Source organism: Erythrolamprus reginae, chromosome 1 (assembly GCF_031021105.1).
Source record: "Erythrolamprus reginae isolate rEryReg1 chromosome 1, rEryReg1.hap1, whole genome shotgun sequence".
Taxonomy (NCBI): Eukaryota; Metazoa; Chordata; class Lepidosauria; order Squamata; family Dipsadidae; genus Erythrolamprus; species Erythrolamprus reginae.
Window position 1 is genome coordinate 81,797,217 of NC_091950.1, and position 25,976 is coordinate 81,823,192.

General features: G+C 37.0%; 1 protein-coding gene across 3 annotated transcripts in view; it reads left to right on the top strand.

Annotated features, from left to right (window-relative positions):
- RYR3 (ryanodine receptor 3) overlaps positions 1 to 25,976 on the top strand; it is a 285,326-nt gene that overhangs the window by 197,709 nt on the left and 61,641 nt on the right. For 2 of the 3 annotated variants that reach the window (XM_070756567.1, XM_070756554.1), the window contains 6 exons: positions 11,605 to 11,619; positions 16,474 to 16,644; positions 17,412 to 17,471; positions 18,720 to 18,851; positions 19,669 to 19,781; positions 24,969 to 25,065. In XM_070756567.1, coding sequence (XP_070612668.1) covers positions 11,605 to 11,619; positions 16,474 to 16,644; positions 17,412 to 17,471; positions 18,720 to 18,851; positions 19,669 to 19,781; positions 24,969 to 25,065 — 588 coding nt within the window. The remainder of the gene's footprint in view (positions 1 to 11,604; positions 11,620 to 16,473; positions 16,645 to 17,411; positions 17,472 to 18,719; positions 18,852 to 19,668; positions 19,782 to 24,968; positions 25,066 to 25,976) is intronic. The other variant, XM_070756561.1, reaches the window with a different exon arrangement.

Below are 25,976 nucleotides of genomic sequence, written 5' to 3' on the forward strand. Positions count from 1 at the left end.
TAAACTCTTGGTAGAAGGCTGATGATCTGTAATGAGAAAAAAGTATTATAATATATTTGAAAGAGAAAAGAAATGATTTGACTTTAATACCTCAGACCATTTACCAGGCATAGGTGTGCATGAAGTGCACATAGGAGGTAATAGTGTCATAGAGTTAGAAGAAAGGATATTGAAATCCAAATTATTATTTATAATTGCATAAAACAGGAATCTGTGGACCTGTACCAGTCCTTAGCATGCCAGAAACAGGGCCACACCAGCAAGTGAAGCCCCATTCATGTGATGCAGGCACCACAAGGCACCATGCCCCTCTGGTCTATGGAAAAACCTTTCTCCACATAACAGGTTTCTGCAGGGGTGGGCTACCAATCTCAGCCCTACTGAAATGCACCAGGAGCGTTCTCCTGTGCGTGTGACCGGCGTGCACCTGTGCCCAGTGCGTGATAAGAATTCTGTGCATGCACAGAAGCCAAATCTCATGCAAAGATGTGCATGCGTGCGATTTCCAGGGTTTTTTTTGCTTCTGCACATACGCAGAAGCAACCCCCCCCCCCCCCAGAAATTGGAGAAAAGAGTTACTGGTCATGAGCGACCTGCAAAACAAAGTAAAAGCTGCCAGCCCCCTCTGCATTGCTTGCCCTTGCTCCGCCTGCTGCTCACCCTGCCATGCCGCTCACCCTCACTCCCCCACCACTCACTGTGCTGCGCCCCTCACCCCTGCTTTTCTGGATCACATCCTGCAGGGGCCATGGCACAGGGAGCAGGCCGGGTTGCCCCAATTCTGGCCGCGCAGCCTGGTCTGTGGCCCAGGAGATCAAAGAACAGGCCCCGCGTCTGGAGCTGGGACAGGGCACTTTTGCTGCCACTCTAGGTGCGGCAACAAGATTCAGCTGCTGCGCATGTGCAGCAGCCGAAATCTCTTTCCGGCAGCAAAAATTGTTGATCTCTTTGCTTGCACGCATGCACAGAAGCAAAAAACCAATAATTTTTGCCGGAATCACGCTGCTTGCGTGTGCAAAGTGTGTACATGCCGGACGGCAATGGAGCGAGCCTACCCACTCCATTTCTGTCAACGGAATGGCATTTCCACCGTTCCGCTTTGTGACCCACCCCAGGTTTCTGGGGCCCATAAGAATGGAGGCTTCTGCACTAAAACACACTAAAATGTTTATAAGTGACCTCGGTTTGAAAATCTCCAGCAAAGGAAAACCTACCAATTCATGTTCTATTGTTTGACAATTCAAACAGTTCCCAGGCAGCGTGAATTTACTTCCTTGTTCTTTTAATTCATGATACTGGCTCCAACCTCTGGGCTAATAATAAATCCTTGCATTATGTGATAGAGAATAGAATAGAATAGAATTTTATTGGCCAAGGGTGATTGGACACACAAGGAATTTGTCTTGGTGCATATGTTCTCAGCGTACATTTAAAAAAAGATACAGCTGTTCAGATATTAGAAAATTGGTAGCACATATCTTTTCAGTTGGGTCTTCTATAGTTTATATTTACCCAGATTCTTAGGGTATTATCATGGTTCAATTCCTTGGATCTTCTGATAAGATTAGGGAAGTTACAAAGAATCCTCCCCCTCCCCCCCAGTTTTTCCAATATTTGATTAAATGGATGAAGTATCTCAGTATAATGCAAGATTCATTTTGTCTATTCAAACAAAATATATAAAATGTTTATTTTCCTCTATGTATATGGCTAAGTTTTTTGTAAATATCTGGAATGGCCAGGTCTAAGAAACCAAAATAGTTGTTTTCAGTAATGTAGCTTTCCTGATTTTGGATACAGGACATAGAATAATCAAAGCCTTTGTAATCTGGTTATCTATTTAACAGTTTTAATAGTCTAAGAATTAATTTATTTGATTTTTTGAAGTATCTTACTAAATTTGCTATCCTGAACTTATGAAAAACAATGTACACAAAGACCATTAGCTCCTATTAGAGACCTCTACCAGAAATATTTGTATAATATTTAATAAATATTAAATAGAAACAGTTAAGAAAAATCAGTGGAAAAGAGCTGTTGTTTAGAAAAGAGAATATTGGTTATGAGATGATGGCAAGTTGGATGTATCTGAGGGGAAAATGAAGAAGAAAAGAGATTTGACTTTTCATGGTTAGATCGTTGAGGGTTGCCTTGATCAACTTGCCCACAAATCACAAAAAAAGAACAGTAGTGGATGAAAAGCAGTGAATTCATCTTGCCATACTTCCATGTGTATTCAAAAATACACAACCCTGACATACCCTATCATCCAATTGCATTGTGTCTGGAGACCCTCATAGTGAAAGAACTCATAAAAAACATGTACATCTCACATAGGTGACAGAATAGTCTATCAGCTCTCTAGAAAATCAAAGTGCCTCCAAACAATAACAATTCTAGTAACAGAAGAAGATGACGTTGTGGTTTCATCTGATGTCACAGCCCTTTTTATGTCTATCATTCCAGAACTAATAAAATAATCCATGGAAGTGGTACTACATAATGTACATAACCTAATCAACAACCCTTAAGATCAAAATACAATCATGGACTTCATCAATCTTTGCCTCACTACTCACTTTCAGTTTTATGGACAAATATACCAATAAATAAGAGGAACACCTTGGGATCCTCACTCTGTCCATGGCAGAGACTATTATGCAGCATCTGGAAACAATAGCATTTCCAGACATATAACCAAAAGTATGAATCTGATATGTAGATGACACCTTCGTCATAATAAAAAGGAATAGCTAGAGAAGACACATGAAACAATCAATAGTATCTTCAAATAAATAAAATTCACAATGGAAGAAGAAAATATCAACACACTACCCTTTTTTGATATTCTTATCAGCAGAAGAAAAAATGGCAAATTAGAAACACAAGTCTGTTGAAAAACCATCCACACTAACCTACTGTTCCATTACCAAAGTAACAACCAAACCTCCCACAAGACAATCCGTGTAAAGTGAAACAACCCAGAACACCATATATCAGCAACCAACAAATGACCAAAACCATATAGCATCACTGTAGCACAAATATTAATTAAAGCCTTCCAAAACTTCTAAAATAAACCAAAAGACCAATAGCCCAAGAATTAAGAAATAAGTCAACTATAACAAAAAGTGTAAGAAATGCAATAGCCACTATGTAGTGCAGGTAGAATACTAGTAAAGCACATCCATGAACGCCAGAAGACACAATGAATACTCCTTAATTGAACCAGAGTTTCAAGTGGGAATCTCTAAGCATCCTAGACCAAGCTAAATCCAAAAGCTCTCAAAAATGCTGGAATTTTCAGACAAATCAGCCATCAATAGACACATTGAAATAAACCATATTTACATATCACTCAAAAGAGCTCAGAGAGCACCAAGAACTCAAGTTCATGTGTAAGCTACATATATTATCTTTTATATTGTGGGTTTTTTCCCCTATACTCCTATGTATTTTTTGAGATTTTATACTTGATTAATGCTACATCTATATTATTATTATTATTATTATTATTATTATTATTATTATTAATTAGATTTATATTCCGCCCCTCTCCGAATACTCGGAGCGGCTCACAACAAGAAAACAGTACAAATCCAATAGTTAAAAACAATTTAAAATCCCTTAATATAAGAAAACAATCATACATCTCAGACAAACCATATCACTGTTATGATGCCTGTTTATTAACTTATTTCTACCCCAATGCCTTAAGGCTATTCTTTCATTATTTAGTTTTTTGTTTTCTTTATCTTCTACGGTATTTCTATATTGCTGTAGTATTACACCTCTATAACTGTTTAGTGTTATATCTCCATATTTTTTATTTTACTAGCAAACTCCTTTCCAATCCAATCTGTCTGTCTTTTATCTTTGGCTTTCTTTTTCTTTCATGCTGTTTTGAGCAAAAGCTCTTCAGCTTTTTTTATCCCATGTGTTACCTTTTCTCTTGATAGTGAATGCTGGTGGGAAAAGGTCAAAGATTTTTCTCTTTCAGACTGGAAGATTGTTTGCTTCCATTCAAAACTGAGGCTGGGGGGAATGGAGAACAATTTTCACACCCCAGTTTCCCAGATGCTGCCATCCCTGATGCTCTCAACTCAGCAGGACTGTGGCTTTGCCACAGACTGTGGCTATACGTGGGCTTCAACCTTTCTAGTAACCCCTACTGGATTCAATCAGCATTTTATACAGCCAAGAGTAGCTGTACTTTTCAGTTTTTTTTCTACTCAGTTTTTCATTGTTAAGTCCCGAGTTCTGTAGTTAGTCCATCTGTCTGTCCATCTACCTTTAATGGACTCTTCTATGGTTATAAATCAAAATGCTCACTCTGTCTTCTCCCCTACCTCATCAGTGATTGAATAGGCAACTGTGTTGTCCCACCAGCTCAAAAGGAAAAAGAACAGGTGCCCATCTTTCCATTCAACAGCTCCTCTTTCCACACCAGGAGAAAGTGAATGAAATGATGAAATGAGTAAAAGGAGATTGCTATTGGAGGGGTGGATGCATGGAGATGAAATCTACCTACCTACCTACCTACCTACCTATCTATCTAGCTATCTAGCTATCTAGCTATCTAGTTATTTAGCTATCTATCTATCTATCTAGCTATCTAGCTATCTATCTAGCTATCTAGCTATCTAGCTAGCTATCTAGCTATCTAGCTATCTAGCAGAGCTATCTATCTATCTATCTATCTATCTATTTATCTATCTATCTATCTATCTATCTATCTATCTAGTTATCTAGCTATCTAGTTATCTAGCTATATAGCTATCTAGCTATCTAGCTATCTAGTTATTTAGCTATCTAGCTATCTATCTAGCTATCTAGCAGAGCTATCTAGCTATCTAGTTATTTAGCTATCTAGCTATCAGCTATATTTCCCCTATTTGCCCATGGCGACCCAAGGTGGCTTACAGAATATTAAAATACCACATTTAAAATAATATATTAATTTTAAAAAATCAAATAAATTAATATAATAATAAAATCACTCCCCACTCCCCGCCCTGGCAACAGCAGATCACACAAGCCATTTAATGAGCTCTGGGTTCAGGCCCACTGGCGGAACCAGGTCTTCAGCACCTTCCAGAGTAGTGTTAGAGTGGAGGCCATTCTAATCACTGGGGGAATGATGTTCCAGAGAGAGTCACCACTGAGAAGGTCCCACCAAGTGTATCTCTCTCGGGGATAGGACCCGCAACATTCCCTGCCCCCCTGCTCTGATGAGTCGGGTAGATGTGACCAACAGTCTCTCAGATAATGAGAATGGAGAAGCTGTAATTGGCCATCTAGCAGACTGGACACCTCAAAGGAGTCAGGCAAAAATGACCTGGAAAAGAAGAAGATTGGAGCAAAGGAGCAATTTTTCAATTCTCTCTGATGCTAAATCAGTTATGCAAAATGACAGCGGCTCTAGCCAGAGCAAAGAGGAATGGAAAACAGCCCCTAAACTAAAAGAAGAAAGTTTGAAAAAAGATTCTGCATTTATCTAAAAGTGAATTCCCGCAGAGGGCAGATAATTTTATGAGTAACCAACCTGGTTGGGGGTCATTCTACAGATTTAGAAAGTGAAGAACCTAACCAGGTTCACTGAACCACAAGAATTAGCACTTTGCAATTATTACAAATGACCACAAATAATTATTGAGCTATCCGTAGATGAAATGTATACCTTCCACATATGAGAGACATATTGAAATATATTGGATTTGATGATCACAAGTAAATTAGATTTCAGACCATAAAATATTAACTCACTGAAAATTATTATTCACAGCTTTTAAAGCAACTACAGAGTTCAAACCAAATTAAAGATAATTATATGGATTTTTAAATGCTCGTGAATTAATTTTTTTAAATACTGTACTTCTTTTTTAAATCCTCTTTTCAGTTTCCTATTGTTACCGTTTTCATGATTTGACACCGGGTGAGCTTAATTCAATCCTTAGTGAAAGAAGTTTTAAATACAAGTTTTAAAACTTTAAAAAAATATATTTTGGAATAAATACAAAAAATAGCATGCCTAGACCTGAATCCTCTTTCCTGATATAGTGATAGTAATAATTTTATTTCGTACCATATATATTTATTTTGTACGATCTTGTTTTAAATTGTTTTTATATGTTATGATGAATATTGTACAAAAACAATTGTTGAAATGGATGGCTGTAGAAATCAAATAAATAAAGAGCAAAAACCAAAACAGCAACAAAACTTTGATTTTAGTAAATTATAAACAAACTAAAGGTTCAGATGGATTTTAAATAAGCTTTTGCAGTTAATTATAAGAAATTTTCTTGTGAGAAAACATTTTTGCTTTGAATTTTCTTTAAAAATAGTAGGCATAAAACTAATAAGGAGAATATTTATAGTTCAGACTGAAATGAAGGGTTTCTGGTGTTCTCTGAGCTTGGTTGTTTTCATGCAGACATTTCATTATCCAAACTTGGTAACATCATTAGAGAGCTAGTCAGGATGAGTAGGATGAAACTTTCAAGGCTGGGCATTAAAAACAAGTAAAAGGAACTTGAAGATTAAAGTCTCTCTCTCCCTCCCTCCCTCCCTCCCTCCCTCTCTCTCTCTCTCTCTCTCAGTTTGTATGCCACCCAACTCCCTAGGCACTCTAGGCAGCTAGTAGTAGAACATTTACATTTTACTAATACATAACAGAGCAAAATATTATAACATGGGACATATTGAAGGATATTTTTGAAAAATGGATCTAGAACTTTAAGAGTGCCTGCCTCTGTAGATCTACTTAATTTCAAGGATATGAAGACAAGACTAGGATTCATCTGAAAATGGATTTTAAAATTGACAGGTTACAAGAATGATAGGGGAAAAGATACTATACTGGACATACAAAAGAAGCTGTCTGATGTCTTCATAATTAAACCAAAAGAGTGACCTGATACCTTTCCTATATTGGATTTTTAAAAAAAAAGACATGTTAAAGATAGAAGAAAATGTTTGTAGCTCAGGGCTGAACTGTGGGGTCCTTGGTGCTCTCTGAGTTTGATGTTTTTCTTGCAGATATTTCCTTACCTGGATTAGGTAACATCATAGTGACTTGTTAAAGCTTTAAAGAATTCTATGGGAAGGAACAAAGATAAAATGATAAAATCGAGTACTATAACATTTGAAAGGACTAACAATAAAGATTTTAAAAGTAAGAGGAAGAAATATAAAGTTAGTTTATTTGATCAAATCTAAAATAGATATATTGTAGAAATGTTGGAAATGGGTGAAAAATATTGCAAATTGTAGTCATTGACTAAAAGACCCTGCAACCAGTGGTAAATGTGAGCCAGTTGCAAGCATCCAAAATGAAATAATGTAATGCAGAAGTGGGGGAGGGAAGATGGATATAACATTTTATCATGACCAGAAGTGCTTTATGAGCCATAAAGCACTTTTAAAAAGCCATTGTAATTCCAAATCAGTGATGGGTAACCTTTTTTTCATCACGTGCCAAAAGCCCCCCCCCCCATACATGCATAAGCGCTCCCCTCATGCCCCCATGATGCACATACAATCCCCATGTTCACCCTACCCCCCCCCCCGTGCCCCATTTGGCCTAGCCGGTCTCCCTGCAGTCTCCTTGGAACAAAAATGGTCTGCGGACGGGGGCCTTGCAAATACCCCATGCCCTGTTTTGGACCTAGCAAGCCTCCTTGCCACCTCCTGGACCCAGAAATGGACCATGAGGGGGGCGCCGCACTCCCACACACCCCTGTTTGGGCTTAGCAGGCCTCCCTGCGGCCTCCAGTTATTATTCTGGAATGATCCTTTAACTTGAATAAGAGAAGAGGAAAAATGTAATCCTTGATCAACCATAACACTAAATACCAGTTTAATATTTTCTGACACAGAAAAGGTACCCAAAATATTTCCTGTGTCACCAGTATTTACAAGCTAAGGAAGACAAGTATACAAAGCATTTGGAAAAGCAGCTTCCTAAAGTTAGTTTACCTGAGCAAGGCATCTCATTTCAAAGCATCCAAGCTGTCATAATTTCTGCAAAGCTGCAGTGACTGCTTGGAAACAGAACCGGAATATCTGCATGTGTGAGAAAGGAACATCTGCCTTACTCTGTTGGCAGTCCCAGAAACAAGTATTGTTTACTTGCACATCCAGACTATATGGGGCTTTGGAGCAGGTTTGTTGAGTTTTCTGAAAAACCAAGCAGATGTGCTTTGCGTAAGGTTAATATGCTTTGTAAAACATAATTGGGAAGCCCTAGTTATTTATTAATTAGGCAAATAAAAATACATAAATACATACATACATGCATGCATACGTGTGTGTGTGTGTATGAGTGTGTGCGTGCGTGTCCGTCCGTCTGTGTCTATGTGTCTCTGTCCTGTATAATAGATGAAGCATGGGGCATGGTATAATATAGTGATACCTCGTCTTACAAACCCCTCATCATATAAACTTTTCGAGATACAAACCCGGGATTTAAGATTTTTTTGCCTCTTCTTCCAAACTATTTTCACCTTACAAACCTAAGCTGCTGCCACTGGGATGCCCCACCTCCAGACTTCTGTTGCCAGTGAAGCACCCGTTTTTGTGCTGCTGGGATTCCCCTGAGGCTCCGCTCCATAGGAAACACCACCTCCAGACTTCCGTGTTTTTGCGATGCTGCAGGGGAATCCCAGCAGCGCAAAAATGGGCGCTTTGGTGGCAATGGGAGTCCGGAGGTGGGGTTTCCCAGTGAGGAAAGCCTCAGCGAAATTGCAACATCACAAAAACATGGAAGTCCGGAGGTGGGGTTTCGAGGACTCCCGTGTTTTTGTGATGCTGCAATTTCGCTGAGGCTCCCCTCGCTGGGAAACCCCACCTCCGAACTTCCATTGCCCGCGACCCCTGCAGCATCACAAAAACATGGAAGTCCGGAGGTGGGGTTTCCCAGCGAGGGGAGCCTCAGGGGAATCCCAGCAGCACAAAAACGGGTGCTTCGGCTATCAAAAGGGGTGAGTTTTGGGCTTGCATGCATTAATCACTTTTCCATTGATTCCTATGGGAAACATTGTTTCGTCTTACAAACTTTTCACCTTACAAACATCGTCCCGGAACCAATTAAGTTCGTAAGATGAGGTATCACCCTACTTTGTTACTATATACAAAACTAGGTAAGTAGTAACTGTTGTCACTCATTATATTAGAATCCATACTGATAGATGAAAATGTTTTTTAAAAAATAATAACCATTTATTGATCTTTGTTAAACTAAATTTACTTACAACTGAGCAAGATCTTTTAACTTTTCTTTTTTGATAATATGGCAGCAGATTGCTCCGAGGGGAATGGTAAGTTACAGAACATTTAGTTTGACAAAGACAGTTTACTTGATGGTACTAAAATAACTGATGTTTTGGTTGTTGTTAAATTGATTAATTTAAAAAAAAACTTTGTGTGGGTGTTTTCATAAAGGACACATGCAGCTATTTTTAAAAATTGTAGTTTATGTCGCATCCCTTTCTAAACATAATGCAGCATCTGTTTATAAATGTATGACATTCAGGTCAGATTTTTAAAATTAAAATAGTATTTGCCTTATAGGTATTTAAAATGATTCATATGCTCCTGACTTAATCAAGGAAACTCGGGGTGAAATCTTGTACTGAAAAAAAAAAGGAGAAATGTTTGGAATCAAGCCTTATTTATATGGAAATGACTGACACAGAACATTTCATTAATGCTACCATGCAAAATCAAAGTGAACGTTTGAATCATCAATGCAGAAAAGCTCAAACCTTGGGGGTTTTCCTTCACATAAATTAGTTTGTCAGGTTTTTATTTTAAAAAGCCCAAGATCCCTACGTAGAAAGTAGTTATTTCTAAAAATTTAGGGCTTAAAACTAGATTTTTCTTGAAACGACAAAACTTGCCAATGCTTCAGATGCTTGTGTAAACAGTACATGTGGAAGACTGCAATGGCATACAACTGAATAGCTGTTATGTGTGTGGAAATATTTTATTGGCAATGCTGGGTGAAATCTGACACAAATGGTAACTGGAGGAGAAAATCATTCTTAAGTAAAATGTGGCATTGAGCTCAGCTCCACTGCTAACAAAACAAGGAAATCTGTTGTGGGGGGGGAGCAGGGTGGAGGCCAGCTAGCACACGCAATTTCATGATCAAAGCCCAACCCCTTCATATTTGCCTAGATGTCGCAGAAGAAGGCAGGGCTTCAATTACAAGACCTCTTCACCCTCACGGAGGCATCCCTGAACGAAAGCAAAATTATATAAAACAGTGTCTTCTTTTTTCACTTACAGAATTAATAATGGGTGGGAAGTTGGAGTTTTACTATTTTATTTAAATTATGAATTGGGCACTTTCAGCTATTCTTGTCACAGAATTTGGGTTTAATTCTGTCCCTGACATTGCTACCTAGATTACACGGATGATGGTTTGGTTCAATGTAAAACATTGTTCTTTCAGCAATGAAGTGTAAATATAAACTGATTGCTTGTTAAAATATTTGTCATATATTTATTATTGATAAGATTATTTATATTTTGCTTTTTAAAGATATAGGTTCAGTATTTAAAATGGGTATCTTTTACCTAGATTTGTATACCATCTTTCCTCCAGAAATATAGGGGGGGGGGGGCGTTATTCCTTCCAATTTTCCCCACAACAGCCCTGTGAGATAGACTGGACTGAGAAAGAGTCCAAAGTATGCTACTGAGCTTCCATGATTGTGGGTAGCACAATAAAGATACTGATGGTTGGAAGGATTCATAATCTACAATATATTCTTTATTATGAGAATTACCCTTTAGTAAGATCAACAGTACATTTATTTACTTGTATACTTTCTTACAAGATTGTTTTAAGAGAATATGTAACGATGCTTTGGTTTCATGAATTTATTATTTATTTATCTATTTATTTATTTATTTATTATTTTTTATAATTATACCTGATTATGATCTCATAGGATGCTTGGTAGTTTATATGTTTGCCATATATTACAGTGCATATACATGGCTGCATCTAGACATAGGCTTCATGAATTATACAGTGGTACCTCTACCTAAGAACGCCTCTACTTACGAACTTTTCTAGATAAGAACTGGGTGTCAAGATTTTTTTGCCTCTTCTCAAAAACCATTTTCTACTTACAAACCCGATCTTCCAAAACTGTAACCGGAAAAGGCAGGGAGAAGCCTCCGTGGGACCTCTCTAGGAATCTCCTGGGAGGAAACAGGGCTGGAAAAGGCTGGGAGAAGCCTCCGTGGGGCGTCTTTAGGAATCAGGAAACAGGGCCTCCACCCTTCCTGTGGTTTCCCCAATCCCAAGCATTATTTGCTTTTACATTGATTCCTAAAATTGCTTCTTCTTACAAACTTTTCTACTTAAGAACCTGGTCATGGAACATATTAAGTTCGTAAGTAGAGGTACCACTGTATTTACTTTTAACTGGCTTTACTCTCAAACAAAACCATTAATTTTTCTGGGCTTATTTCTAAGAAGTTGACTGCACTGTTAGTTGCTTTGCTGACATATAAAATATTCTTTCTGTCCACCTTTTCATCATCCTTATTTACTTTCTTTGTTGTTGTTTTCTATCTTTCATACAGGCCATGCAAGTAAAGGTACAGGTCTAAGTGTATATAATATGTATATATGTTTTAGTTTTAGAAATGACCAAAGTCTCAACATTTTTTCCATTGACAATACAGTGGCGTCACAAAGAGAAGACTAATATAAACCTTATTGGAAACTTGGGCAGATTTTGCCTATTTTTATTCTCTGGTATTAAAGCCTGATACTGACTTCTCAAGTAGGAAAATAGTCCAATAATATATCTCTTCTGCCTCTGTCACCTTCTTCATGTTATGTAATTGATTTTACTTAAGTATCTTAAATCCCCAACAGAGCAATGGCTGATTAAGAATTTTTACTACTGAAAACAAAATAACATTAAAGTAACAAGTTGGTCACTGAAGCTACTACTAATTACAGATTTTTTTGAAAAAACATTTGACCATATCGTCCTCAAGACATACTGACATATAACTTTTTGGGGTATATTAAACCATTTGTATATCTATATAGGAAGGCTATTTAAAATCCCTTTCTTGAAATATAGGTTCAACAGACAGCATCATGCAAAACTATGCAATTCACTGGTTGTAAGAAATTATGAGATGATTCAATTGGGATAAAAATAGAGTTAAAGAATTAGAAGGTAATCTTTAATATGATCTCTAGCTTTATAAGTCAGTGTCTCCATGGCTACAAAAGTGCAGGGTTTTAAAAAATATATAAATTCATTTAAATACATATGAAAAAACAGCATCTGTGCAGAAATAGACATTGGTTTTTTAAAAAAAATAATCTCTATTTTATTATCTGCATAGTTTCAAGAGCAATGTTAATGCTGGATCAGAACTAGAGGCTGCAGTGGTTCCCAAGTGGGAGGCAATTCGACATTTAATGGGGGCAATTGGAACCTTGTTTAAACTAATTTAATGGCCTTTTAGCTTCTTCCACGTAAGTCTCCTTCACTTTTTGAATAGTAAGAATTATATGTCATGGGGTGGAGGGGTCAGGATTTTAGAGATGCTTAGGTGGGGCATGGCCAAAAAAAGGTTGGGAACCATTGGTCTAGCCACCAGTGGAGTGGACGTCAGTGGCAGAGAAGAATATCCATCTTCCATTCAGTTCAGATCTCCTCCAGAGAACTGAGAAACCATTGCAGCAGATCTGGGAACAAGGAAATATGGATGAGATAGAGACTAAGATGAATGTGTTCCTTGCTGTACAAGCAAAAGTCTACTTATACCATAGTGGAAAGTCACCCATTTTTGACCTCCAGAAGAGAATTAATTATGTAATAATGACTTAAAAATTAATTCTGTTCATGCCTAAACTATGGTTTCCATGCCCACAATAAATTACCAGCCTTCCACAAATTCACTGTTCAAGAATTTTTGAAATTTAGCAATCTTCAGGACAGGGAGAAAAAATATAGATAAATCACCTTCTGTGCCTTTAGCTGATAAAGTACATGTATTTTAACAATATATACAGTAACTGCATGAATTATATACATCTGAGACATGTAACTGAAAATTTCATTTGAACATACTGATTTCTGTGGGAACAAATGTATTGGCAAGTAATCTGCCAATAGGAGCACATAGGAACCACCAATATTTGGCTATTGGTAGCATATTTGTTATTCTGACTGTATGTAAAGTTGCTCTCATAAAATAGGAAACCAAAAGACAAATGGCTTCAGCTTTTCTTCAACTACTAACTCTCATTTCCTTTTTCTCAGTAAGTAAAAACACTTCCAAACAAATACTCTAGATGAGATAGAATCATATACATTATAGGATCTAGAAATGCCCTTGAGTTTTGGATGGATGGACCACATTGACATATTTCTCACTAAAGCAAACACTGGGCTTTCTCTGCTCACTTTCACCCTCCAACTTCAAGTTTGTCGAGATATAGTTGTTCACCCAGATAAGGAGTTCACCAAAGCAGAAGTTATGCCCTCCCAACCAAATCTTAAATTGGATAATGGAACTCCTACCAGAAATTCTGGGTAGGGATAAATAGGAAATTCCCCTTCTTCCAAAACTTAGTTTTTAAGTAAGTGTCTACACTTTTTTTTAACCAGAATTACTAGGCTAAAGTGATTTTGGAACATGTGATGCTATTTAAAAACCCAACACTAGACTTGCAGTGATTAAAGGATTTTTAATTCAATAAAAGGAACAAAGTAAGGATCTGAGGAAATTAGTCAGCTGCATTAATTTCCATGAGGCTGACATTTTATGCTAAATATATTAATCATTAATTTATAAACAAACTGAAGAAACAAAGAGAAAGAGGGTCATAGAATGGGAGCAAAAATAAAGCAAAAATATAATTGAGTGAAAGCTGCAATGAAAACGAATATAAGATTCTTGATGTATCCTTCATATACTGTACTTTCTCTGAAAACGTTACTGCTTCCATTCCCTAAAAGTTTTCAAGTCAGAGGGCATAAATTCAAGCCCAATTAGAAAAATGTTGTCCTTGCTCTTAGGAGGATCTCATGCCAATGCATGCCTGGACACAGAAACTTCCAATTCTCTCACTTGTTGAGTAGGTAATAGTCTTAATCTATGTGTAGAGTTGCCAGCTAACCTTCTGTAATGGACCTATCAGACATGAAAATATAGATCATTCATAGGAGTGTTGCTTGTATCATGTTATATTCCTATCTTCAAAAAAAAGGTACACAGTAAAATAAATTCCTTGCAACAGTACACTCATTTTCTTTCAATGATTTAGATATATTTATTAACCCATTTTACTGTGTTTAGTTAATATTGTACCAATTTTAAAATTTGATCTAGGTTTCTGCTATTTATGCTTATTGTGTAATTCTTCACACCCATTTTCCCAAGCAAATCAGTTTACAATCTAATTTACCATCTAGTTTACAATCTGCTTGATGAAAATCGTTCAGGTTCTTGATGTCATCTGCTTATAGGACACACACACACATATCCATGCACATTCCTAGTCAATAAACTTCTAATGTCACCACAAATTTATCAATGATACCTAAAATAAACCAAAAGGACATCAAATGTGTCCTATTTTCTATCAAATACTGAAGCATTTGTAGAATCAGACTGATGCTATGAGTCCAGCTTTGCAGAAAGCAATGAGCTATAGCACAGGATACAGTGGCATTTGATATGTCTGATATTTGACTTAATAATCGCATCCACCAAAATCAAATTTAGGATCAGGAATGAAAGGAAGAAATTCATTTTTATTTTAAGAAGAACCGATTTTCTTCATCATCTTCTCAAAACCATTTTTTGAAGGCAATAATCATTTCAGGTGAACAGAGTCCTGCCTCAATGATGGATGGAAAGATTTGACTATTTGGCTTTCTATTCCTGATTTTTTCTTCTGCATTTATACACTTACATGTTTAATTCAAATATGGGACAATGAATAGTAGAAAGTTAAGCCTATTGATAGCTGTTAATCTGCATGTAACAAAAATGAATCAATATTATTAAGGAAGCTTTCATTATTCATTGTGGATGCTTTAATAATTGTCAATAAAGGTTTCCTCTTAGAAGAACTGGAACTTGGTGGCAGAGACAGAATGGATAGATGGATAGATAGACAAAGAGAAATTTATGGTCCCACAAACTGCAAAGAGTCCTTTATTTGAGAGAAAAAAGGGGGGAGTTATGTCAGATATTCTCCTGCCTAAGAGAATAGTGACGCCATTGAATCCTGTGATAAATTGTGACATTTGTTTGTCTGCTATGAAAGTCAAGTAGCAATTAATGTCATTAAATCCACTGCTACTATTAAAAAAAAACTTTTTGAAGGCATTCCACAAACAAAGCTTTGAGGCAAAGTGTTGCAATTGTGTGTCACAATTGCATAATATTTTGGGTTCCACTGAACGCCAAAAATATGAGTAGATGTTTTTGATAATGTGACTGCTCTGAACGTTCTTCTCTGTTTTAATATAAGTTATTAATAGATTTTATTTTATCAGTGTAGAGTACAGTGTGAGGCCTGGAGCCTTCAAATCTCCTTTGCAGAAGGAGAAGACATGATGAATTAATAGAAAACAGTTGTCAGTTGTGGCAGATGCATTATGTGAGCCCAGTTTTGAGTTCATGCATGTGGCTCAATTCTCATCAAAGTCATTGATCATCTTTTTTTATGCATGGGATTCAAAGAAGATAACATTTGTAACTGTTTAATCTTAATCTGTCCCTAGTATCATTTTGATAGTGATAAACTGTAATGCTATTGCCCAGAGCTTTGATTTACTGTACTGCCTTAGTTTGAAAAGTTTTTTCCCAGTGAAATTGTATATTGTCTGCATCGTGAACAGGTTAAATGTAATGCTAATGTGCAACCTATTTGATATATTTTTCTAAAGGCTTATTCTCTGTATACTTCAGGTGATTAAAGCTGCTGATAATGTAGCAAGATAATTTGACAATGATTCTACAGCAAAATGGTTTTCTAGGGTGCTTGCTTTCAGCTGTCCAGTTTTGTGGCACTTTTCATTTCTTATATTTCAAACATTTAAACCCTCAGAATTATAAATGGTATCACTGTTTATCTATTTCAAATCTGGTTTGTGTGTGTGTGTTTTATCACTATATACAGTACATACTGAAAAATTAAAGAGGTATTTATTTCCTTGAAAATTGCAAAGATATTTGAATTCTTGAAAATTACAATTTCTACAGCATTTTTCTTATAAAATGCCACTAAAATGATGCATTTTCATGATAGTCTTTTGGTTCATTTTGGTTTTACTATTCAAACGCACAAATGTTCAAATGCTTTAAAGTTTAATATGAATATCTAAATTTAGTCACATAATTAGGAACAGTAATTATTTTAGTATGAAATAAATAATGATCCTTTGTATTTTATATGTCTCTTTTTTACAGTCGGGAGGTCATGATCAAGAACGAAAAAAAGGAAAACATAGAGGGGATTTATATTCAATACAGACTTCTCTGATTGTAGCTGCACTTAAAAAAATGCTCCCCATTGGGTTGAACATGTGTACTCCTGGAGATCAAGAGCTAATTTCTCTTGCTAAGTCCAGGTATAGCTGTGTAAGTCAGTATTTTACTCTTACTGATTGTACTCTGAAAGGTTTCAAATAAAGACATGCAGTATTTGAATCTGAAGTAGACAAAGATAATTCAGGTCTGATGTTGATACACTCAGTGTGCTTATTGAAAGCTCTTTAAAGACACCACAACTCTTCCTGCTCAGTGAAATACTTGTTTCAGTTCAGGTGTTGCCAACTCCATAATAATTCTTTAACACTTAAAACTGAGTGTTTTCTTGAACTTGAACTGAAGAAAAGCTCCTCTAAGGATACTCAGGGTGGATTTGAACCATTTTTCCAGTCTTCAGATATGAGTACCATTTACCTTTAGAAATATACAAAGCATGGAAATTATGAAACAACTAAACCTAAGAAAGACTTATTAAAGGGAAGGTGGGAGGGAAGAAGGGTTTGATTTGGTGCCAAAATCAAAAATCTGAGACATTTTTCTCTATCATCTATCACTATCTAATCTATATCATATTTTCTTCTTATGATATAAGAAGTATCCTCCTCATTCAGATACTCAGATTATCTCACAAATATTTTTAAAATATTTCCAAATCTAGCAAGCACACTGAATTTTTGTGTATTACTAAACTTTAAACTACACAAGGACTCATAGCTACAAGAGGCTCCTTACTACAAAACTTTGCTCTCTTTATTTTTAGAGTATGCAGCTATATCCCAATAGGTTGTGTTCTGTCTTATTATTGGTCAAAATATATGTAAGAGGACCGAGATCAATATGCCTTTATTTATCTGCAGAAAGACACTGAAGAAGAAATTAAAGAACATTTACGCAATAACTTGCATCTGCAGGAAAAGGTAATATTCAAAATGTCAAAAAAATCAGTTACTTAAATACTGTATATTTCTGAAGACAAATAGCATGTTAATATATTTCATAATTTAATACAGTAATTCTATAGTTAAAGTATTTTTATTATGAAGAAAAAATAAGAATGAGCAACATATTGATTTCCAGACGTTGAGGTACAACTTTTACCAGGTCTGGCAGTCATGCCAGGGAATGAATGTGACACTTATAGATATAAAGTTTGTAGCAAGCTAAAGAGCTTACTGGAAGTTTACTGATGCCAAGTCGAATGCACTACCTTATTCTGTGGCTTCTTCCTCAAACCCCCAAAACTTTAACCTCAGATTGTCTCCAGTCGACCTCTCCCCATTTCTTAGCGAACTGTAAGGGGCGTGCCTAAGTGTACCGCTGTGCCTACCATCCCTGTCCTACTGTCCTCTTTTGTCATTACTTTTTACTTATGTTTATCCTATAAATGTTTGACAAATACAGCCGATAGATAGAAGATAAACAGATGATAGATAGATAGTGTGGCCATAAAGTACAGGTATATCAATACAGTATTCCCAACATGCTGATCACAATTTCCCCAATTTTCCACTAGGAGACAATGTCAATATTGGAATCACAGACAGGGTAGGTGTGGCAGAGAAAAGGAATGTATTTATAATATAGCCTAATTTCCTGCAGAATTTATTAATGGTGTAAGAACAGTTTTTAGACTAGCACAAAAAAATTCTTTCTTTTAATTTTACTACAAGGGGGAAAACTGGAAACAAGCTTGTACATATGGTGAGAAAATTTCTCCCTAGTACAATAGATGGGAATACACTTTAATAAGAGTCCCATTGGACCCTGGCAGTGCCCAGGAAAAAAAGATATTTTATTTAGTCAGTTAGTTATATTTATTTATATTTTGTGTTTCCAGATCTCCCATCTCCAACAAGGAGGGACTGGAGATTATCCAGAGACAGTCTACAAAATAATAAAATTTTGTATTCAGAGCACAATAGAGCTCTGCAGCATCTTCCTGCCTTTGATTTTGTAATATATCATTACATATTTCTATATTACATATGTAATATATATAATATAGAAATATCACATTTTCCTTCTTCCTATCAATAAGCATATAGCTTTTCCCCCTTGCTTCAGTACAGTGGTTCAAAAATGGCAATAAATTTTATTGAAATAAGTGTCCTATATATTTTAATATTAAGTATCATAAGAGTGGATCAATTTTTTTCCATATATAGTCAGATGACCCTGCTGTGAAATGGCAGCTGAATCTCTACAAGGATGTCTTGAAAACTGATGAACCTGCTGATCCTGAGAAAACTATTGAACGTGTGCAAAGGATCTCAGCAGCTGTCTATCATCTGGAACAGGTAAAAATAATAATTTAGGTCTAAAAGTGAGACATATGGACTGAAGATCCATGGTTAAATAGAGTAAATAGGAACTCTACAAACTGATCCTTTTTATTAAAAATTTTTATTAGTTTATAATATAGCATAAAAAGAGAATATAAAAGTAAATAGCAGGGAAGTTAGGAGAGGGATAGTGGGAAAAAGAAAAAAGATATTGACTTCTGATTCCTTTGGTGTGGTAAAATGAGGTATTAACATTTAACCTGAACAAACTGAACAATGAATATAACTTGGCTGGGCCCCGGCTGAGCTGAGCATTTTATATGCAGACAAATTCTACAGCCCTTGGGTATCTTTCTGGAGAATTAAGGAGAATGCTGAGACTGCACAGGGAAAATGTGTGTTTGCATAATAATACCAATCTTTGATAGTGTGCAAGGTATATTTGAAAAGTGATTATATAAAGATAAAACATTATAACATTATTATTAGTTTATGCCACAGTTAGAGTCTAATGGAGAGATTGACAATCAAGCCACAAACTTCCATATAGCCCCAGATATTATAATATCGTATTATAAGTGATTTTTAAGATTTTCTTGAGGAATAGTTAAAATTTTAGGAAACCAGCAAATTTAATGAGATTTCCATTTTCTGAATGTCATAAGCCTTAGTACAAAATGTATAACTTTTTTTAAAAATTCCAATGAAAATTCTATTTTTAATTGGGGAAGCAAAAAATGTTGCTAATATGTCTTGTACTGTAAATATTAACTTGTTTGTCATTGGATCAGGTGAGAATCAGTTAAAGTATCTTTATTCATAATGTCCATAGGTTGAGCAACCATTAAGATCAAAGAAAGCAGTCTGGCACAAACTCTTGTCTAAACAACGTAAAAGAGCTGTTGTAGCTTGTTTCCGGATGGCACCATTGTATAATCTGCCAAGGTACTTTTAAAAAAATGTTTAAATATGCTATTTCTGAATACTGCTTGCATTGTTGAAAAGCATAATGCCTTTCTGATTCTACACTGGGAAGGTGTGAACCAAAGACAATGGCTTGAAGACTCAGGACTTTCAAGGGCCTCTTAAAACTTATTTATTTATTTATTTATGGATTGATTGATTGATCAATTGATTATTAAATTTCTATGTCATCAATATAGTGATTCTGGGCAACTTTGGGCCTGTCATTCTCTCTCAGCCCTAGGAAGGAGGAAATGCCAAACAAACTGCAAGGATAGTCCATTCATTTTCCAGGAGTCAAATCAGGGGTGAAATGCCAGCAAAAGGCTCCGCCTCCCCAACCGGATGTCACCATTTTCTTGTTTTTCACTCTCTGCACGTGCACAAAATATTCTGCACATGCACAAAGGGTGAAAAAGCATGCATGATGTTCTGCTGGGCTCAACAGCACGAGCCCCAATTAAGTGCAAAGATATGAAGTCAGACACGCACGCTTGAAAAGCCAAGAACACAGTTTTTATCGAAAATAAAATAAAAGCAAAACACCCTTTTTTAAGTCAAAGGGCACACTTTCAAAGCAATAGACTTGAAGGCAGTGAAAAGCAATAAATAAACACAAAGCAATTAGCAAGCCGCTATGAAGACGTCACAGCTACCCTTCCTCAACCGTTGGCAACTCACACACTTGACTATGGTTTAGTTTCAAAGTCCTGGGATCGATGCAAAGAGAGTCCTTGAGACGAAAGCCACTTCCTCTTTCTCCGAATAGATAATCTTCCACACTCAGAAGCCGGCACACTGCCCATTTAACAGCAGCCCTAATTAGTTGAACCACACCCAACCACAGGTGAACTCTCTTATCTCTTGTAATACCTACATAGCTGCTCTTTTCTATTCATTGTTCTGCACCTGCGTACGTCAATGAATGTCTCTTCATCCGATTCCAGTGAGGATAATGATGATGAACTTCCCCCTATATGTCTGTCTGCCATCTGAGGAGCCCACTTCACATTCACTCCCTGTGTCAGACACTTCGCTGTCAGCAGCAGCCAGCAGTAACACTGGCCTCTGACACTGTGAAGATTCACCCGCATCCACCCCAACAGTTCGTGGGGCAGGAGCTGTCCCAGAGCCAACCACAACACATGATTAAAGTGACCAGATGTCCCACTTTCAGCGGGACAGTCATGCCTTTTCATCATTTCTCCTGTGTCCCACACCCTTTGAAATATGTCCTGTTTTTTTTCTCCCAACCAGCCCCCTTGTGAAGAGGCTGGAGGGAGGGGATTCCAGACTCTCCACTACTGCCTCGCCCTCCTGCCCCTAACCCAGCTTGGCCGGAGGTCTCTGCGCATACTTCCGGCCAGCTGTGCAGGGTCTTTGCTCATCTGTTTCCACTGCCCCGCCACCAGACGGACCCAGTCGTGTCCCGGCGCTGCAGCCCTGCGACTCAGGAGGAGCTTAAGGGCCAAATGGGTCTCTGCTGGCTGCTTTTCCTTCCCAGCCCCCTGCTCCAAAAAGGAAGGCCAGCTGCGTGGGTGAGTAATGGGAGAGTGGAACTGGGGGAGGTCATCCTTCCATTTCCGCCTCCTCCCCCGCACCTGGCCTTCTATGTCAGTCTTGAGCCAGGCAGGGTGTGTGAAAGAGCAGTGGAGGAACTTAGAGGGCGGGTGAGGGGGCTGTCTGGGTCCGCTGGGCAGAGACTCCACAGGAAAAGGGAAGCATCCGCTGAGCCTTTGGACCCGCTTCACCCCTCTGCCTCCTCTCCCACCTTCACCTCCATCTGGGCACCATTTGGGCAGGGAAGAGAGAGAAAGAGAGAGAGAAAAGAGAGGAAGAGAGAGAGAGAAAGAAAGGGAGTGAGAGAGAGAGAAATAGAATGGGAGGAAGACAGAAAGAGAAATAGGAAATGAGGGAGAGAGAAAGGCATGATAGTGACACAGATGCATGAGCAGAGCACATTCTTCCAAACTGGTAGGGGAGGTAAATACAGTGGTACCTCTACCTATAAACTTTTCTAGATAAGAACTGGACGTTCAAGATTTTTTTGCATCTTCTCAAGAACCATTTTCCACTTTCAAACCTGAGTTTCCAAAACTGTAACCAGAAAAGGCAGGGAGAAGCCTCCATAGAGCCTCTCTGGGAATCTCCCGGGAGGAAACAGGGCCTCCACTCTCCCTGGGGTTTCCCCAATCGCACACATTATTTGATTTTACATTGATTCCTATGGAAAAAAATGCTTCTTCTTACAAACTTTTCTACTTAAGAACCTGGTCACGGAACGAATTAACTGTGTAAGTAGAGGTACCACTGTATATTTCACTGCTCAGTCAAATGACTAGAAGTCACCCACACTATTCATTACTTCTGTCATTATTAAATGAATTCAGGGTCTTGCAAATTAGCTTCAATGGCCTTGGGTAAAGTTCTATCATTTTTAACCAATGTGTTTTAGAGAAATTTCTGATTACTTTAAAACAACTGAGTTTGGTTTGATTATATGAATTGCCTAATTATTCAATGCTTTGGGATATCTTTATATATCTCCCCAGATACATAAATCTAACCCACTCCAAACAACACTGGCAACTTGGAAAAAAGAACTGTATATTTAAATATAATATTTTTTCTATACAAATCAACTCCACTTATTTAAGGATTTCTAATGCTTTCTAATGTTTATCTATTGTATGTTCAAAGTTCATAGAGATACATAGCTTCACCAGCATTTGGCAGTCCATCCTTTTATTGCTCACTTAGGCATATGGAACAGCAGTTACTTTTCTTGCAATGGAAACTATATCCATGAATCAAACAAAATAATTTTACAGATGCTACAGAACATACACAGAACTAAATATGTATGATTTTGGCATCAGAATAGGAGCAGCAGTGAATAGGAGAAGAAGAGTGGAAGAAGGCGTAACTTTGATGTGGGGAGATTTTTTTCTCTCCCACATATGCAGCTCTGTAAAGATATATTGTTGTTTGAAGAGATTACTGGATGTTTTATTTTGAATAATCTTGATTGTTTGCATATGCTATGTAATTAGTATTATTTGAACACATTTGCCAACATACTTCTTATATGCATATCTAAGTTTCTAGTATTTTCCTTTTTTTTCAATTTGTAACTTATTTGAAACAAATAGGAATTCAAAATGTGACAATTAATTTAAGAAACATCTGAAGATTTGTTTTATACTCAACTCCTATAGTCTAGGGTAGGGGTGTCAAATTCAATTTCATTGAGGGCCACGTCAGGGTTGTGTTTGACCTCAGGGGGCTGGGCTGAGAGTGGCAAAGGTGGGCGTGGCCAGCTTGATGTCACTCATGTTGGGGGCGTGTGTTGTGGCACAAACACTCTGCCAGCAAAAACGGGCTCCTGAGCTTTATTTTCGGCTGCAACGGCCTCCTGCAACTCTCTGCCAGTGAAAACAGCCCTCCCGAGCTCCATTTTCACTTGCAGAGACACTGTGGGCTGGTCCTTCACTGTTTCCAGGGCGGCCCTGTGGACAATCTAAGCACCCTGCAGGCCTTGAGTTTGATACCCGTGCTCTAGGGGTTTGGGGGGGGAAGGGAGTTCTTTCAGATACAATTGTATGATTTTCTTGACTGAAAATCCAATGTTCTTCACAATTTGAAATTTCTCCTGCCACTTAGGCCTTAACGTTACTAAATATTTTAAAGGCATTAAAGTATAATGAATAAACAGTTTTTCGTTCCAATAGCTACATTTCTACAAAACCTAGCGAGACTATTTTCCATGCATAGTAATTATTTTAGGTTACTAAGTTATGTAATTCTTCATATCAAATTATGCATAGTTGGCTGGGAAAGAAGAAAGGATTTGGGTATCTGCAGAAGCAAGCTTTCTATGTTCTGGCCATTTGTGCTTTCCTTCTGGCTTTATTCTTTTAAAATTTATTTATCAAATCGATGTGTTGCCCATCTCATGGAAAAGGTGACATTCAGCAATGCATAATAAAATATTCAGCTGCGAGAGCAATCATGGGCTTCCCTAAATATGCCATGTCACACCAACACTCCGCAGTCTGCATTGGTTGCCGATCATTTTCCGGTCACAATTCAAAGTGTTGGTTATGACCTATAAAGCCTTTCATGGCTCTGGGCCAGGTTATCTCCGGAACCGCCTTCTGCCACACGAATCCCAGCGACCAATTAGGTCTCACAGAGTGGGCCTTCTCCGGGTCCCGTCAACTAAACAATGTCGTTTGGCGGGACCCAGGGGAAGAGCCTTCTCTGTGGCGGCCCCTGCCCTCTGGAACCAACTCCCCCCAGAGATTAGAATAGCCCCCACCCTTCTTGCCTTTCGTAAGCTTCTTAAAACCCACCTCTGTCGTCAGGCATGGGGGAACTGAGATATTCTTTCCCCCTAGGCTTCTACAATTTATGTATGGTACGTTTGTATGTATGTATGATTGGTTTTAAAATAAGGGTTTTTAGCTACTTTAGTACTGGATTGTCGCATGTTGTTTTTACCACTGTTGTTAACCGCCCTGAGTCTACGGAGAGGGGCAGCATACAAATCCAATAAAATGAAATGAAATGAAAATGAAAATAATGGATAATTTAGGTTGGTGTATGGGGCAGATTTAGTCACTCCAAGTCAGATATGGGTCAAAAGAGCATAACGGAAATTCATGAAGGGAATTATTTCCCATACTCAACTGTCTTTTGTTAATTGGAGACATCTCCACTGTAAGAGGAAGAAGACTTCACCTAAAAATCCAAACAGATTTTTCTCTGCTCTTTACATGAAAAGAGGGAAATACTGATAGGCATAACATGGGTATACCAAAATAAATACATGTACTTCTGTCAGCTAAAGGCACAGAAAGGAAAAACATACTTTACTGAAAATAATAGAAAACCAAGGACTTACCTCTATGGGAAATTGAATTCTAAAGTACAGTGAAACATAAGCATATGAATAGCCTTCTTTTCATGTTTTGATTTCTATCTGGTGCAGCTTATTAAAACAATACTTGTCATCTGAGGTATTTAAACTTTGTTGAACATTTTTCAATTTTAATGCTTTTTAATTGAATTGTACAGAGTCTATAGGTTTTACTGGTCAGTAATCTTCAAAGCTTTTTTATTTTATTCTGTTTTCCCTCTGGATTTCATTTTCACCCGTACTCCTAGGCACCGTTCTATTAACCTGTTCCTTCATGGTTATCAGAAATTCTGGATAGAAACAGAGGAATATTCCTTTGAAGAGAAACTAGTTCAGGATTTGGCTGTAAGTACAGATATAATTGGGCTGAGTCCACAATGCCTTCTTGTCTATACTTATAAACACTTCCATATATACTATCATGCTATATTTTATGCCGTGGTATGAACAGAGTGTCAAATCTTTATTTTGTTACTAAATATATTTGGACTGAAACTAATTAGACCATGGAATGTTTGTGTGTGTGTTTGCTTTTAATAATGGGGTTTTTAGTGTTTTTTTAAATTATTAGATTTGTTTTTTACATTGTTCTTGTTATTGTTGTGAGCCGCCCCGAGTCTACGGAGAGGGGCGGCATACAAATCTAATAAATAATAATAATAATAATAATAATAATAATAATAATAATAATAATAATAATAATAATAAAATCACAATTAATTTAATTCCTAAATTAAAATTTAATTTAAATTAGTTTACTTTTTTGAAGGTTTATACAGTAATTTCACCAAATATGGTGAAATTATTTTTGTTAATTGGAATTTTGTTTATTGAATAATGTTTCAATTTATTTTAATATGCCAAAGCTTGTTTTTTTAGTACAAGCTATCTATCTTTTCCTTGATATTATATTACAGTGGCATTCTAACAAATTAGAAACAAGTATGACAGATTTGTGCTTTAAGCATTGGGATTTTTATTTGAGAATGCATTTTTATTGATTCCAATAAATTTTAACTCTTTTCTTTTTAACTGATTAATTAAGCAGTATTTTATAGAACTATTATTTTCTGTATGTGAAATGAACAATTCACCCTACCTGCCAATATAATGCTTTCTTGTCAGAAAAGCCACATCCTGCAGTGTAGAAGAGACTAATAGATTTATGAGTTGATGGCTTTATATTTCTTAAAACACATTTTCATCATTGATGCAGTATTTCCACTAACCTGACATAGGCTAATTCTACATTGGTA